The sequence below is a fragment of the Verruconis gallopava genome, assembly GCF_000836295.1.
Source record: "Verruconis gallopava strain CBS 43764 unplaced genomic scaffold supercont1.47, whole genome shotgun sequence".
In the NCBI taxonomy this organism is placed as follows: Eukaryota; Fungi; Ascomycota; class Dothideomycetes; order Venturiales; family Sympoventuriaceae; genus Verruconis; species Verruconis gallopava.
The window spans coordinates 36,757-51,134 of record NW_015622183.1 but is presented as its reverse complement, the minus strand read 5'-3'; the positions used below and the strand labels follow the sequence as shown (position 1 = coordinate 51,134).

General features: G+C 56.3%; 5 protein-coding genes across 5 annotated transcripts; 4 read left to right on the top strand and 1 right to left on the bottom strand.

The window, feature by feature from the left end:
* Positions 1–41: 41 nt before the first annotated feature.
* PV09_08749 (uncharacterized protein) lies at positions 42–1,589 on the bottom strand. The gene has a single exon (XM_016362701.1). The coding sequence runs from the start codon at positions 1,465–1,467 to the stop codon at positions 115–117; it is 1,353 nt and encodes a 450-aa protein (XP_016209441.1). The 5' UTR covers positions 1,468–1,589; the 3' UTR covers positions 42–114.
* An 83-nt stretch (positions 1,590–1,672) lies between these two features.
* PV09_08748 (uncharacterized protein) lies at positions 1,673–5,421 on the top strand. The gene is made up of 6 exons (XM_016362700.1): positions 1,673–2,072; positions 2,132–2,196; positions 2,262–2,426; positions 2,497–2,861; positions 2,917–4,912; positions 4,999–5,421. The coding sequence occupies exons 1-6, from the start codon at positions 1,697–1,699 to the stop codon at positions 5,017–5,019; spliced, it is 2,988 nt and encodes a 995-aa protein (XP_016209440.1). The 5' UTR covers positions 1,673–1,696; the 3' UTR covers positions 5,020–5,421.
* A 2,168-nt stretch (positions 5,422–7,589) lies between these two features.
* On the top strand, positions 7,590–9,504 carry PV09_08747 (uncharacterized protein). Its single transcript, XM_016362699.1, has 2 exons — positions 7,590–9,288; positions 9,410–9,504. Exons 1-2 carry the CDS (start codon positions 8,074–8,076, stop codon positions 9,485–9,487), a joined length of 1,293 nt encoding a protein of 430 aa, XP_016209439.1. The 5' UTR covers positions 7,590–8,073; the 3' UTR covers positions 9,488–9,504.
* A 739-nt stretch (positions 9,505–10,243) lies between these two features.
* PV09_08746 (uncharacterized protein) lies at positions 10,244–13,234 on the top strand. The gene has a single exon (XM_016362698.1). It carries the CDS (start codon positions 10,581–10,583, stop codon positions 12,885–12,887), a length of 2,307 nt encoding a protein of 768 aa, XP_016209438.1. The 5' UTR covers positions 10,244–10,580; the 3' UTR covers positions 12,888–13,234.
* A 281-nt stretch (positions 13,235–13,515) lies between these two features.
* On the top strand, positions 13,516–14,289 carry PV09_08745 (uncharacterized protein; the record flags this gene model as incomplete). The annotated part of the gene is made up of 1 exon (XM_016362697.1): positions 13,516–14,289. The coding sequence occupies one exon, from the start codon at positions 13,516–13,518 to the stop codon at positions 14,287–14,289; it is 774 nt and encodes a 257-aa protein (XP_016209437.1).
* Positions 14,290–14,378: the final 89 nt, after the last annotated feature.

The following is a 14,378-nucleotide window of genomic DNA, read 5'->3' as shown; positions in this document are numbered from 1 at the left end:
TCAATGCAAGTCTTGTCAAATCTCAAAGCATAAAAGTTTTTGCCATCTGCACGAATATATTATGGGTATCATGTTGTTCATAAATTCTCTGCTTACGTCCACATTTATCGCATCTTATATTGCCCAGCCTTTTGCCTTTTTGGCGGCCGTGATGCGCTGCTTATTTGCCGCTGACGCAACGCCTGTGCCCGCTATGGATACGGTGTCAAAGGAAGGCTCTGGGGGCAAAGGCTCCTCGTCTAGACGTAATATGGTCATGCCATCCACGACAGACTGGCCTTCGTCCGATTGCTTGACCGAAAAGTCGTTGCCTTCCGCTGTGGAAGCTTCGATCTTATCTGTCGCCGGGCTGGAGCCATCTCCGTCGTGTTTCTCTTCAGGATCCTCGTCGTCTTCGTCGTCCGGCGCCTCCCCGCGGTCCCCGTCCACACCATGCTCCTCCATGTACTTCTCGAGGTCCTTGGCCATCTTCTTGCTGAACCCACTCGCCTCAACTTCGACGTCCAATCTCCGCACGCCATCGGCGATGCCGGCACCTTTGATGGCATCGGCGAAAAAAGGTCCTGGCTCGTCGGACACGAAGTGGAATCTTCGTTCGAAGAAGGTCTTTATACAATTCACGTCACGGCTGAAGTAGTATTCGGCGTTTGGATGGGAGATGGACAAGGTTTGGGGAAAATCAATGAGGACCGGGGTGAGTTTGAGCTCGGGCAGCTGGCCGTCTTCCTGCACGCCCGTGCCCGGAATCTCTTCCTCCTGGACGAGCAGGTTGAACTCGTTGAAGTCGGCGTGTATGAGGCCGTGCTGCGCGAGTCGGATAATGATCTCCAGCAGCCGAGCATACAGCTCCTCGGGCTTGGGCACCGTCGATATCTGGCGCAGGGGAAAGGCGTCGATGAGCTCCATGACGACCGTGTGCCTGTTCCAAGCGACGGGCTCGGGCACAGCGAACCCGCTTTCTCGAAGGGCGCGCATGAACGTCCACTCCTTGCGCGCGGCGAGCGTCGACATGTACATCCACGAGCCACTGCCGCCCTTGCGAAGGTAGTCGCGGTTGTTCTTCACCGTGCGGAACGAGACTCGGCCCAGCCTGTGGATCTTGAGCACCATCCTCCTGCCGCTGGACGACGCGACGACGTATATGTCGCTCTCCTTGCCGACGCCGATCTGGTTGCCTATGCTGAATATCGTGCCGGCCTTCAGATGCGCGTGCAGGGCCAGGTAGTCCAGTCCGCCGTACGTGAGACGGTAGCCATCGTAGGAGGCGTTCTTGACCCTGGAGATGAGATTTGTCTTTGCGAGGCTGGAAATGGACTTGCTGATCTGGGAGCCGCCGCGGGCGTTGGTGAGGGTCACGATGAGGGACGTGGGGACGACGAGGTGGTTGCGGGAGCCTTGCTCGACCGCGGTGAGGACACGCCAGTCCTCGGGGGTGAGGTATCGTATTTGCTTGGGATCCAGCTTCATCGTGAGCCGTCGAGCACGAAGCCGGGACCTACTTGTTCGGGGGAGCGCTTTGCCTGCGCATGAGACGTGTACAGTGATTTTTTTTTTTTTCTGCACGACAGCGACGGCGTTGCCCACCAACGACTATGTGAACGGACCCTGGATTGCGGCGACGGCGGACTTTTCGGACAAGGATGCTCAAGAGCTCAGACGCTTGGACCGCCGACGTAGACCGTCCACGACGGGCGACATGCTGAGCCCAAAGACTGCGCGCCTCATCAGAGCCAACGCAAACCCATCACCCACGTACCACCGCTCCGCTTGTCCTGCTCCGACTAGCCTCGCCTGTTTCGTTGTCTTGTCGTCTGGGACAGCTCTTCGATTCGTTCCGTCCTTCGCACCGCCGCCCTCGGATCATCTCCTCGTTCCTCACGGTACACAACAAACATCTCTGACCAGTGCGCCCAGCATGGCTGGCAAACAGGATGGCCCGTCCAAGCCTAACGGGGCTGCAAAGGCCGAAGAAAAGGGCAAGGGAAAGGTAGACCACGGCAAGGACCAGAAGAATGAAGCCGAGAAGAAGGACGAGGCGACAGCCGCCAAGGATGACAAACTGCTACCTCCAGGTATGGGCGCATGTCTTTGCAGAGCCTGATCGCCGCAGCGACTAACTCTGTTGCCGTAGAAGAATTGAGCGAGGAGGACCAGAAGCTAAAGGATGACCTGGATATGCTGGTCGAGCGGTTATTGGTAAGGCCTCGCTGGCTTGCAATGCAACGTAGACCGGGACGGGATGCTGATGAAGAGCCACGCAGGAGTCGGACAAGAGCCTCTACAAGCCCACGCTCGAGCAGATCAAGGATGCGATCAAGACATCAACTTCGTCCATGACTGCGGTGCCAAAACCTCTCAAGTTCCTGCGGCCGCACTACGAGAAGCTGGAGGAGGCGTACCGATCTTGGCCCGCCGGCGAGGACAAGGTAACTCTTGCCCTTTTTCCGTTCCCAAGATCAGCTTTCAAGCCAACTATGTGCTGACTGTGTTCAACAGACTTCCTTCGCCGACATGCTCTCGGTGCTGGGCATGACATATTCTGACCAGGACCGCAGAGACACGCTCAAATACCGCCTTCTCGCGCCGTCGAAAGACATCGGCTCGTGGGGTCACGAGTACATGCGGCATCTCGCCCTAGAGATCGGCGAGGAACAGCAGCACAGACTGAATCAAGAGGCCAACGGGATGGAGCCGGATCTGGACGACATCAAGCAACTAGCGCTTGACTTGGTGCCGTACTTCCTCAAACACAACGCTGAGGCGGATGCCGTCGACTTGCTCAGCGAGCTGGAGATGATCACCGACATTCCTACCTACCTGGACGAGAATACGTATTCGAGAGTGTGCTTGTACATGGTCAGGTCCGTTCGCCTGTCTGCTTCTTGAGGCGTGAACACTGCTAACTAACGCTTCTAGCATGGTCCCTCTCCTTCCATATCCCGACAACCACGAGTTCCTCAAGACAGCCTACAAGATCTACCGCCAGTACGACCAGCCCACACAAGCACTTTTGCTTGCCATCCGACTCAACGAGCAGGACCTCATCGAAGAAGTGTTCAACTCAACAAGCGACAAGTCGACCAGGAGACAGCTCGCGTTCTTGCTGGGTCGCCAACGTATCACCCTGTGTTTGAGTGAGGAGGATTATGAGGAGGATCCACAACTGGCAGAGTGTTTGAACAACACGCTGTTACCGGCGCACTTCAAGTACCTTGCGAAGGAGCTCAACATCATGGATCCGAAGACGCCAGAGGACATCTACAAGTCGCATTTGGAAAGCTCGCGGACGGCTGGTATGACGAACACGGACTCGGCGAGGCACAACTTGTCGAGTGCGTTCGTAAACGCCTTTGTCAACGCAGGCTTCGGGCAGGACAAGCTCATGCTTCTAGAGGAGAACAAGTCCAGCTGGGTATGGAAGACGAAGGATGAGGGTATGCTATCTACAACGGCTTCCGTAGGCATGTTGATGCAGTGGGACAACGACAATGGCTTTGACAAGACTGATCAGTACACCTACGTCGACGAAGAGTACGTCAAAGCTGGCGCTAAGCTTGCGATTGGTATCATCAGCTCTGGTATCCGCAACGAGTCCGACCCAGCCTTGGCTCTGCTCGGCGATTCGGATTCTCTGCATGACAAGAGCGTTATCTCAAGGATGACCTCGATAATGGGTCTTGGTCTGGCCTATGCCGGCTCCAACAAGGACGAGTTGTTGGAGGTCCTTCTGCCGATTGTGGCCGACTCGAGCCTGGACATGCAGCTCTCGAGTATGGCAGCTCTGTCGCTGGGTTTGATCTTCGTGGGCTCCGCAAACAGTGACGTCAGCGAGGCCATCGTCCAGACGCTCATGGAGTCGGACGAGAAGCGATTAAGGGACAAGTGGTCCCGCTTCATGTCCTTGGGTCTCGCGCTCCTCTTCCTTGGCCAGCAAGAAGAAGTTGACGTCCTGATTGAGCTGCTCAAGGCTGTTGACCACCCAATGTCAAATGCAACGCAGGTCCTGGCCGAGGCTTGCGCCTGGGCGGGCACGGGTGCCGTGCTGAACCTGCAGAACTTCTTGCACATCTGCAACGAGCACATTGACGAAAAGGACGACGAGGACAAGAAGGAGGGCGAGGTTGCAGAAAAGCCGAAGGGAACCGAGCTGCTGCAAGCCTACGCCGTCCTTGGCCTTTCACTGGTGGCCATGGGCGAGGAGATTGGACAGGATATGATTCTGCGCACGTTTGGACACCTGATGCACTACGGCGAGGCAAACATCCGCAAGGCTGTGCCTCTCGCTCTTGGCCTCGTCTCGCCGTCCAACCCGCAGATGAAGGTTTACGACACCCTCTCTAGATACAGCCACGACAACGACATTGACGTTGCGATCAACGCCATTTTCGCCATGGGACTGCTGGGCGCGGGAACCAACAACGCACGTCTGGCGCAGCTGTTGCGGCAACTGGCCAGCTACTACTACCGTGACGGAAACGCGCTCTTCATGGTCCGCATCGCGCAAGGTCTTGTGCACATGGGCAAAGGCACGCTGACGCTGAACCCCTTCCACACAGACCGCCAGGTGCTGTCTCGCGTTGCTACGGCGGGCCTCCTGACCACTCTGATCACGCTGATCGACGCAAAGGACTTTGTCCTCAAGGATTCTCATTACCTGCTGTACTTCCTGGTCACGGCCATGTACCCACGCTTCCTGATCACGCTTGACGAGGACCTGCAGCCCGTGACCGTCAACGTGAGGGTCGGTCAGGCCGTGGATGTCGTAGGCCAAGCTGGCAGGCCGAAGACGATCACGGGCTGGCAGACGCAGAGCACCCCGGTGCTTTTGAGCGTTGGTGAGCGCGCCGAGCTTGAAGACGAGCAATACATTGCACTTACGCATGCGTTGGAGGGTGTCGTGATCTTAAGAAAGGTACGTATGCATCTTGCAGCCAACAAACTTTATCATTTGACCCTCCCGTCTCCTCTTATGAATTCAGCGCTAACGATCTTATCCAGAACCCCGATTGGGCGTCGTGAACACACAAGCGGAGAGTCTCAGTACGGATTTAGAACGAGCTCGCATTAGTTAGGGCATTTGACTTTCGTTTTCGGGAAGGGCGCTTTATAAAGCTAAGAACGCCGAACAGGTGGATTCGGCTCGCTTCTGAGGCATTGCATGTAGACGCTGTATGTACAACTAGCAGCTTTTGGACGCAACTACAGCAAAAAGTTGGTAATACGACTGCTTCCCTGGTAAACTCGTACGACGCGGAGAAGAGACGGTCCACGTTGGAAAATTCTAAATTGAGTAGCGAAATGAGACCCTGTCCCTGTGCGTATGTGCTTCCCCCTACTGGACTAGGAGGCAACAGCGATGGTGCTCTCGTTTGAATGGGAACTGCGGACGTGCTTGTCGTCGTGTGCCTTTATCGTTGGACGCTTAAATCCTGCAGTTGTGTTACGTCCCGTTCCCCTAGCACTATGAGCGAGAGAGCGAGAGAGAGATAGAGAAAGAGAGAGAGAGAGAGAGAGGCGCGTATTGCTGTGTTTTCAAACCTCCCAAATAAGGACGGAGATGCCGCCGTGGGTGGGTTCAGGCATTCAGAGGTAAGCAGGGCCGTATTTCATACGAAATACCCGAGGGAGGCTCGCCCATGGCAAGGTTTTTCTCAGGTACCGCTCCCTTCCCTTGCCCGCGAACGGAGCGAAAAGAAACCCTTGGCGGCGATCAACGCGGATCATGAGTCGCCTTAGCACCTTTTATCTGTGAATCCGTGTTTGCGAAGGCACGCGCGCGGGGGCGACGGCTGTCATTGGACGGCTGGGACGAAGAGAAGGTAAAAATGAAATTGAATGGATGAATGAAACTAGAGAAAAGGTGTTCACGGGATGAGTGCGGCGGCGGCGGTGCCGGAGGAGGAGGAGGGTGGCCTGATTCTCTCTCTCTCTCTTTCCTCTCTCTTTCCTCTCCCTTTCCACTCGCTCGTCGGCTCTCTGGGCTCCATGCAACGTCGGAAAAGCCAGAGTATACATCGGTGCCGAAGTGTACAGTAGCAGCAGTAGCAGCAGTATCAGCGGAAGCAGCAGCAGAGGCTGAACTCGTCGCCGCTTTTCGTGGGCTTGGACGAAACGGTGCTCCGTTGTCTCTCTCCGCTTGAAGTCACATGATCATTTGCTTTCGGGGATTTGGCACAGATATATGGCCAGCCAGGATTCTGGGCCAGCCATGTGCCCTGCGGAGAGGATGGTTATAAAAGGAGCCTTGCTCGTATACGGAGGTTACAGAGTTGACAGACAGTCTCGTTATCCTTGCGAGCAACCGTCAAGACGGGCCAGGACGTATCACGCACCTCGAACGACCGACACCGATCACGAATTGGTCGCCAAGATAAGACCCCCATGGCGACGTCCGGCAGCGACTTCGTGTGTTCAAACGCCGAGCAAAAGGATCCTGGCTCTGTGAGAACAATGCGCGATAACGAGGCCAGGGACGAACGAAAGGGGTTCTGTTTTTGGTGCTTTTTGGTGGTCCGACACAGGCTTTCAGAACACGGCCACGCGAGTTTGCTGGCTCCATTCTCGAGCGCGCCGATGCCTGGGATGGGCGATCGCAGGGTCGAGGTCATCTGCTGTAAGATGTAGATGTACAGAAAGGTTACTGTGCGCACAGGAATGTGGGAGATGACCACTGATCGCCGCTTGGGGAGCCCGATGGCGATCTCTAATCTACGTCGACGATCCTCGAGATAACCAAATCGACAAACTCGCTCGACGCGTTCGGCTCTTTTTTTTTTTCCCTCCATTGTTGCGCGTCTGGCCGTCACATGGAAGCGCGGACGTCCGGGGGCGCTCTCGGCTCCACGAGGCAGCGTAGCCAGACGGCGGCAAAGACACACTGCTGCCGGCCAGCGAAATGAAAGCACACACGGCGGGAGCTGACTCGGCGGTCTGGTAGGCAAGCAGGAAAAAGGCCAGAAATAGCGACGGCGGACAGGCTCAGGGGATTGCGCGGGCGCGCTTTGCTCGAAGAGGCCAAGTGCTGGCGAGCGCCATGCAGGTTTTCCCCTGCGGCGGCAGATCGACTACGGGTTATCTCTGGCGGCGCCTGGTCGAGGCCATCGAGTAGCAGCAGCAGCAGCAGCAGCAGCAGCAGCAGAAGCAGACGCAGCAGCGTGGGTGCGTATCCCGTGTAGGACGGAGGTAGCAAGTGAGCCATAGTTGACTGCGTGATTGTTGCAAGAGTGAGCGTATAGCGGCACACGTGTCGTTCTCGCTTGTTCACTCCACGACCGGTCGATTAGTTCGTGTCCGCGTCTGCGTCTCCTGCAGCTTTTTTTTTTTCCTTTCTTCCCCTTGTTAAGACGTAGTAAGCTAGCTGTAGTCGTCGTTGCGCTCGCTCATTTGCTCTCGTGCGGCTGAGAAAGTGGTTCGCTGCACCGCGGTACTCCACCCCCTACTTTGTCGGATCCTTATATTATCCTAATTTATGCCCGTTTTTTTATCCACCCCCCATTCTTGGTCATTGTTCGTATCACGGTGCTCGGTGTCCCCGTTCCTGGCTCCGCTCCTCGTTCGCTCTAGCTTCTTCTTTCTCTTTGGCCTTTCCTGCGCTGCCCACCCTTTCGCTTGTCGCCTCTTTTCGCTGTATACATCTTCCCCACTTCTACGTCTCCTCTCTTTCTCACTGTCTCTCACCGTCGCTCACTCACTCACACACTCTCTCCTCCTGTTCTTCTCCTGTCCCTCCGGATTCCCAAGCACTCACTGGACCGTTTGCTTGACGTTGGCTCGTTCAACCTCAGTCACTCGCTCTCTTCTGCTTCCGCCACCCGCCCCCGCGACACTCGTTACCTCCCTTGTGGACTCTTCGTGTCCCTTGCATTCGTCGCTTGAGCCAGTATTGCATGTGCATCTTCGCTGTGCGACGCGAGAAAGAACGAGTATGCATGGTTGAGTAGGACGACTTCAGGACGACAAAACCACCGCCAAATCCCTTGCAAGGTCGACACTGCGTCGACTCTGCCGTCTCTTTCAGCTTCGCTTCTCGCCCTTGCCGCAGAGCAGACCACTCTGCGCTTCCGTGTATTCGCAATGGTCGACGTCGAGAAGATGGCGTTCCTGGACGAGTATCGCCGCGGCGAACGCCAGTCGATACGGGCGCGAGTGGAGTCGGTCACCCGCCAACATCGACCCTTCGTCGTCTTTTTACTCTTTGCATCCTTCGTGCTCATGTGCATGCACATTCCCAACGGATCGAGAGCAGTGCAACAAGCGCCTGAGCCCGTGGCGCCGGCGCCGGTCATGGATCCCGCGTACAACAAGACGATGGCACCCGGCAACGGCACACTCCAGATCCTGCCTGACGAGGCGCAGATCACAAGGACTCCGAGGTTCGCGAAGATTGCTGTCGCCAGCGGCTTCGAGGACATCCTGTACGAGAGGGCGCTAGACACGCATGTCCAGCACGCAAAGAAGCACGGCTACCCGATGTACATGGCGCGCGAAAACGCGGCGGACGGCATGTTCAACAAGATCGCGTACATCATGGACGTTCTGCTGAACGAACTGTACAAGCCCGCCGAGGAGCGCGTCGAGTGGCTTTTCTACTTCGACGCCGACTCCATCATCATGAACCAGGAGGTTCCGCTGGAGATTTTCGAGCCACCCTCGGACTTCAACCACATCAACTGGATGGCGGGCAAGGACTACAACGGTCTCAATGCCGGCGTCTTCCTCCTCCGCGTCAACACCTGGTCGCTGAACCTGCTCACCCGCGTCATGACGTACAAGCACTACCATCCCGACGAGGAGTACGTCTTCGAGGAGCAGACCATCCTTGCCCGTCTCACGGAGAACGACGACGAGTTCAAAGACCAGTCCATCTACGTGCCCAAAGCCTGGTTCAACGCCTATTTCTACTCGCTGCAGGAGGTCAAGCCGGGTCTGCTCCTCTCGCACTTTCCGCACCCGGACTACAAGTGGCACATCTACGAGTGGCTCCGCGTTCTCGAGTCGGACAAGGACGTCAACTACAAGCCCGTGTACAACATTCCCGTGCAGCAGACCACCTACCCGAAGGAGATCAAGGAGTTCTGGAACGCGAAGCGGAGGGCCGACAAGGTGCTGAAAGGCTTCGAGCGGAACGTCCAGCGCGGCGCGGATCCCATCCAGTTCGGCTTACAGCACGACGAGACGAGAAGCCTGGCAGAGAGGTTCAGGGACAAGTTCGACGAGCTGAAGAAGGCCGCCGATCAGAAGACGGACGAGTACGAATATCTGGAACGGCTGACGAATGAAGCCGAGGAGGTGAGCACGCCCTCCTTTCCCCCCTCCCCCCTCGTTTTCTCTTCACACAAATTCTCCCATTTCCTCCCCTCAAGCTCGCCCTTCCCCATTTCCACGTGCTCAAGGCTAATTTGCTGCACAGATCAACGCCCAGCTCATTCAGAATCTCATGGCGTACTTTGAGACGCACGACAATCCGCCGCCCGTTGCTGGCTTCTAAACCCAGCCCTCGTCTCTTTTTTTTTTTTTTTTTTTTTTTTTTTAACACATCTCCACGTCGTGTCTCGAATAACTCTTTCTGGATCTTTATTTTTCCTCGCCTTGTTCTTCACTTCTCTGTACATATACGGCATTTTTTTTTACCTGGCATTGTTTATACCTCTTCCCTCATCCCCTTACGTGGGCAGGAGAGCATATAGGCGTACGGCGGGGGGGATTTTTATATCACGGATGACGACACATCGACAGAATCTCGCTTTCTCCAGTTATATTTCTCCAAGATCGGCCGAACAGCGATGGAAAGGGGCCCCTTTTTTGTTTTCTTTTTTGCCGCGCCGCAACAACTACGACTGTAGCACTTAAGAAAGTTATAGACAAGAACGAGTTGTCTCATAGACAGTGCACAAAATGCTCGAGGTTTGAGAGCGAGCGTGCCAGAAGAAAGGATAGATCAATGAGAAAGATTTTTGACAGCTCTTGTTCGACATTCTCGGAGGGTTTCTGCGTGAGTGTTTCTGTAAACCCAGACGACATCGTGAACAGGCTTTTTTTTTTTTTTACTTTATTAGCTTCTCTCCTTTGACTTTTAGCTCAATAAATGGCACAGCAAGGCTTGGAACCAGGCGGAGGCCAGATCCAGCCTCGAAGCGCCATCCCGCAATAGTGGTAGGGCAACTCTTCCCCCTTGTTCCGCTCAGACTCTCCCATTTGCTTGGCCACCCTGGTTGCAGACGATCCCGCTTTCACATGGGCCAGGCTTTCCTCGATCATAAGGTTTAAGCTGCTTCCCTTCGAGTGCCAACCGGCTGCAAGATTCTGAAATCTACGTCTCAAGACGACACTCGTCTACGTCGTGCGAGGGCCAGTGCTGCTCCGAGACCTCGACTGCTCTAGCAGCCGACGTGCGACGTTTCCACGCTCCTTCTTACTCCACCTCGTGCCGACCGAAGTTTGTCGCTCGAAAACTACCGATATTCAGGCGCGGACTTTTAATCCCATAGGCCCACGACGACGCCAGTCGTAGCCTCGAGGATCGCGAGTCGAGGAGGTTGTAAAGACCAAATGTCACCCTTCGGCAGACGGTGATCGCACCAATGGTCCGAGGGGGCGCAGGCGGCTTCAACGCCCACAGGCTCTTCGCCGACTTCGACGAGGACCTGCAAGCGGTCGGCAAGAAGGACGATGATCGAAAGGTGCCATCCGGTGCAGGCGGCGGCCCCGCTGCGGCGTGGGTCGGCAGCGTGGGCATGGGCCGGCTGAGGAGTAGGAGAAGGATCGCCTTGATAGCGTGTGCCGTGCTGGCAGTCTGGCTGTTCCTTCGAAACATCCCCGCCGAATTCTGGGAGCCGAACGAGACGGGCGCGATGAGGATAGCCAAGTTCCACTCGGGCACAGATCACGCCGGCTTCCGGCCGGTCGAAAACACCCAGCCCAAGGCCGATGCGGCGCTCGCTGAGGGACGGACGTCGCCCGGTCAAGCGGCCAGCGGGTTGCAACCGCCGCCGAGATCGAAGGGCAAGAAAGCGAAGGAGGACACGTACTACTACGACGGCCCGATCGTGTTCCCCAACTTGAAGGAGACGCTGCGCGGCATCCAGCGCACAATGGGTTTCAGACGGGTCAACCAGAACGTTCTCTTTGTGGCCAGCAGCCTCAAGAGCCTGAGTACGATCATCCCCTTGGCATGCGAGATGACGAGACACAAGGACAACTTCGTGCACGTGGCCGTCCTTGGCCGCTCTGACTTGGACGTGGAGGAGATTGTGCGCATCAACGGCGTCGACGCAGACGAGTGCAAGGTCTTCTGGCACGACGCCAGGCCAAACTACGCCAGCTACAGCTCCGAGGTCAGGGCCGAGGCCAGCGTGGCGAGCGCCATGGAGCACATCCAAGAGTACATGCATCCTCAGGTCGTCATCATGGACGACTCCAGCCTTGAGGATCCCTGGCTCACGAGGCAGGTCAGGACCAAGTCCGCCAAGCACGGCTGGCCCGTCATCGAACTGCCGGCCGGCGCGAGCGAGCGGTTGCACTGGCTGGCGAGGCTGGATGCGCAAGCCCTCCGCGCATTTCACAAAACGAGGGTGGACATCGTCGTTCAGGCGCCACAAAAGGAGACGGGCGGCCTGCTCAGACTCTTGAGAAGCCTGAGCCAAGCGGACTATCGCGGTTTGCCCGTCCCAAAACTCACCATAGAGCTGCCACCGGAGGTGGACGACGTGCTTCGCTGGTACGTCTCGGACTACAAGTGGCCCCCCTCCACTTCGCCGCTGCAGCCCGTGCTGAGCAGTCAATTGAACCTGCGCCATCGTATACCTGGCCAACGCCTGAAGCCCGAAGAGGCCTCGATCCGCTTTCTGGAGTCCTTCTATCCGACGAGTGCGGAACACTCGCATGTCCTAGTTCTGAACAATAACGTCGAACTCTCGCCTTTGTTCTATCACTGGCTCATGTATTACATCCTACATTACAAGTTCTCACGCCTGGGCTCGTCCTTTTCCTCAAACCTTGTCGGTCTCAGCCTCGAGATTCCAAATACGCATCTCAACGGGACCTCCCACTTTGATCCGCCCAATCTGAAGTCCAACGTGCTGTCAACCCTCTGGCCTGGACGTACAAACCCCAGGTCGCCGGACACAAGTCCTCCCTTCCTTTGGCAGTCTCCCGGCTCGAACGCGGCGCTCTACTTCGGGGACAGATGGGTCGAGATTCACGACTTCCTGAAGCATCGCCTTCCCAGCGTCGACAGGACCCAAAAAATCATTGGCGAGCATCTGCCGGCCTGGACCGAGTACGTGCTCGAGATTATGAGGGCGCGTGGCTGGGAAATGCTGTATCCTCCGACGATCCAGGGGGAGAGCACCATGGCCACGCTTCACACGGAGCTGTGGAAGCCTCCGGAGGAATTTGCTCTAGACTACAAAAGAGCCTTGGCGAAGGAAAAGTCGAAGGAAAATGGCGGCGACGGCGACGGCGAAGACGTGGTGGTGGAGGAGGAGCCGTCTAGTTTGGGCGACAAGGGGTCTCTGTCGGCACATCCGGCCCACTGGGAGCAATCTGAAGGCTCCGTCATCCAAACGCAGCAGCCGCTTCACTCCGTCCTTCCGTTCAGAGGAGAGGAGCCCCTTCTCAGATCACTGCCTCATCTCCTCTACGACGGCGAATCTGTGCAATGGTCTGAGATGCCCGCGATCGCAGAGGAATACGCCGAGTCCTTCCGCAAAACCTTGGGAGGCTGTTCGGACGAGACGCGCAAAGCCAGTTCGAAAATCGTACCACACAAGGCTGGCGATCTCTTTTGCCAGGGAGATGAGGGCGAAGATGGTAGAGAGAAGCCCGCGAAGCCCGGAAAGCCCGAGACGCCGGCGAAGGTTCATCACAGCATGGACGATGTAAAATAGCTTTAGTTGTGTCCTCTCTGTCACTCTCTCCTTTTGTCCAACCTTGGACAAGCGGGAGTCGCTAGTCCAACGAAGACTTCAAGATCCGACAGAGCTCTATCCATCTGTCATTCTATATACCACTAAGGCTTGAGCCAGTGCCTTCTCCCACTTCCTGTAGATCGAAGCGGCTTCTTTTCGCAGTCTCAGCAACCGTATGTGGGAGGGATTCTTTCGGGGAAAGGAGGCCCAACCGGCGATCAACAACCGCATGATCCTGGTCCGGATATACGTTGTACACTGCTAAATCCGACTTCGTAGGCCCAGCCTTTTGCAACCGCCTTTCGACCGACCCACCAGCAGGCCAGGGCTGTGCGCAGTCGTCACGATTAAAAATCTATGGCTCTAACCGTCCCTCGCTGAACCTCGTTTGATAGTTTTGCGAGGTCTTTGCCTAATCGGGAAAATAATGTCCCTTCTGCTGGACGTCATGGTAAAACCCTAGTGTGCTGTTCTGAAGGGTATATGAACGTTGAATGGGTCGCAAAGACATTGGGTTTGTATTCCAAGAAGCATTTTTCAATTCGATACTCAGAGGGGCCGCCTTTCTTGCTCGTGTTTTCCCACCTTTGCTCCCGACTTTGGAACAATGTCTGCATCCATGAACACCATCCTCGTCATCGGAGGCACGTCTGGCATCGGCGAGAACTTTGCCAGGCGCTTCCACAAAATGGGAAAGAGCGTGATCGTCACCGGCAGACGCGAGCAGAAACTTGCCGAGCTGAAGGATTCCATGAGCGGACTGCAGACGTACGTCTTCGACATGACCGACCTGACAGCCATACCGGCCCACGTGGAAGAGCTCTTCACGAGGTTCCCGAGCATCAACACGGTGTGGATCAACGGTGGCATCCAGTACTCGTCCGATGTCAAAGACCTTGCTTCGACCACCGACGCAAAAGTCGTCGCGGAGATCACCACGAACGTGACCGCTCCCATCTTGATTGGACGCCACGTAATCCCCAGGCTCCTGGCCCAGAAGGGGGAGACCGTCTTCATGATCACCTCGTCCGGTCTTGGCTACGTTCCCGTCGGCGCCATGTTCCCCGTGTACTGTCCCACCAAAGCAGCGGTGCATGACTACATGGTAGGCGTCCGGCAAGCCTTGAAGGGCACCAACGTGAACGTCATCGAGATCGTGCCTCCTTACGTGGGCGGCACGCAGCTGGGAGCCGAGCACGAGCACAAGGTCCGGCACTTGAAGCCTTTGCCAATGAACGAGTTCGTCGACGAGATCTTTGGCGTGCTGGATAACAGCGACGCAAAGGACCTGAAGGAAGTTGCTGTCGGCACGGCCGTGCCGCGCGTCAAGGCTTGGAGAGACGGCATCGGCGCCATCCTGGCGCAAGGACTTGGAGGCTGATAGGAACGGTTGGTCTGAACCAAAAAAAAAAAAAAAAAAAAAAAAAAAAAAAAAAAAAACACCTCGGGCGTGTCCTCACTCTCGGGCGA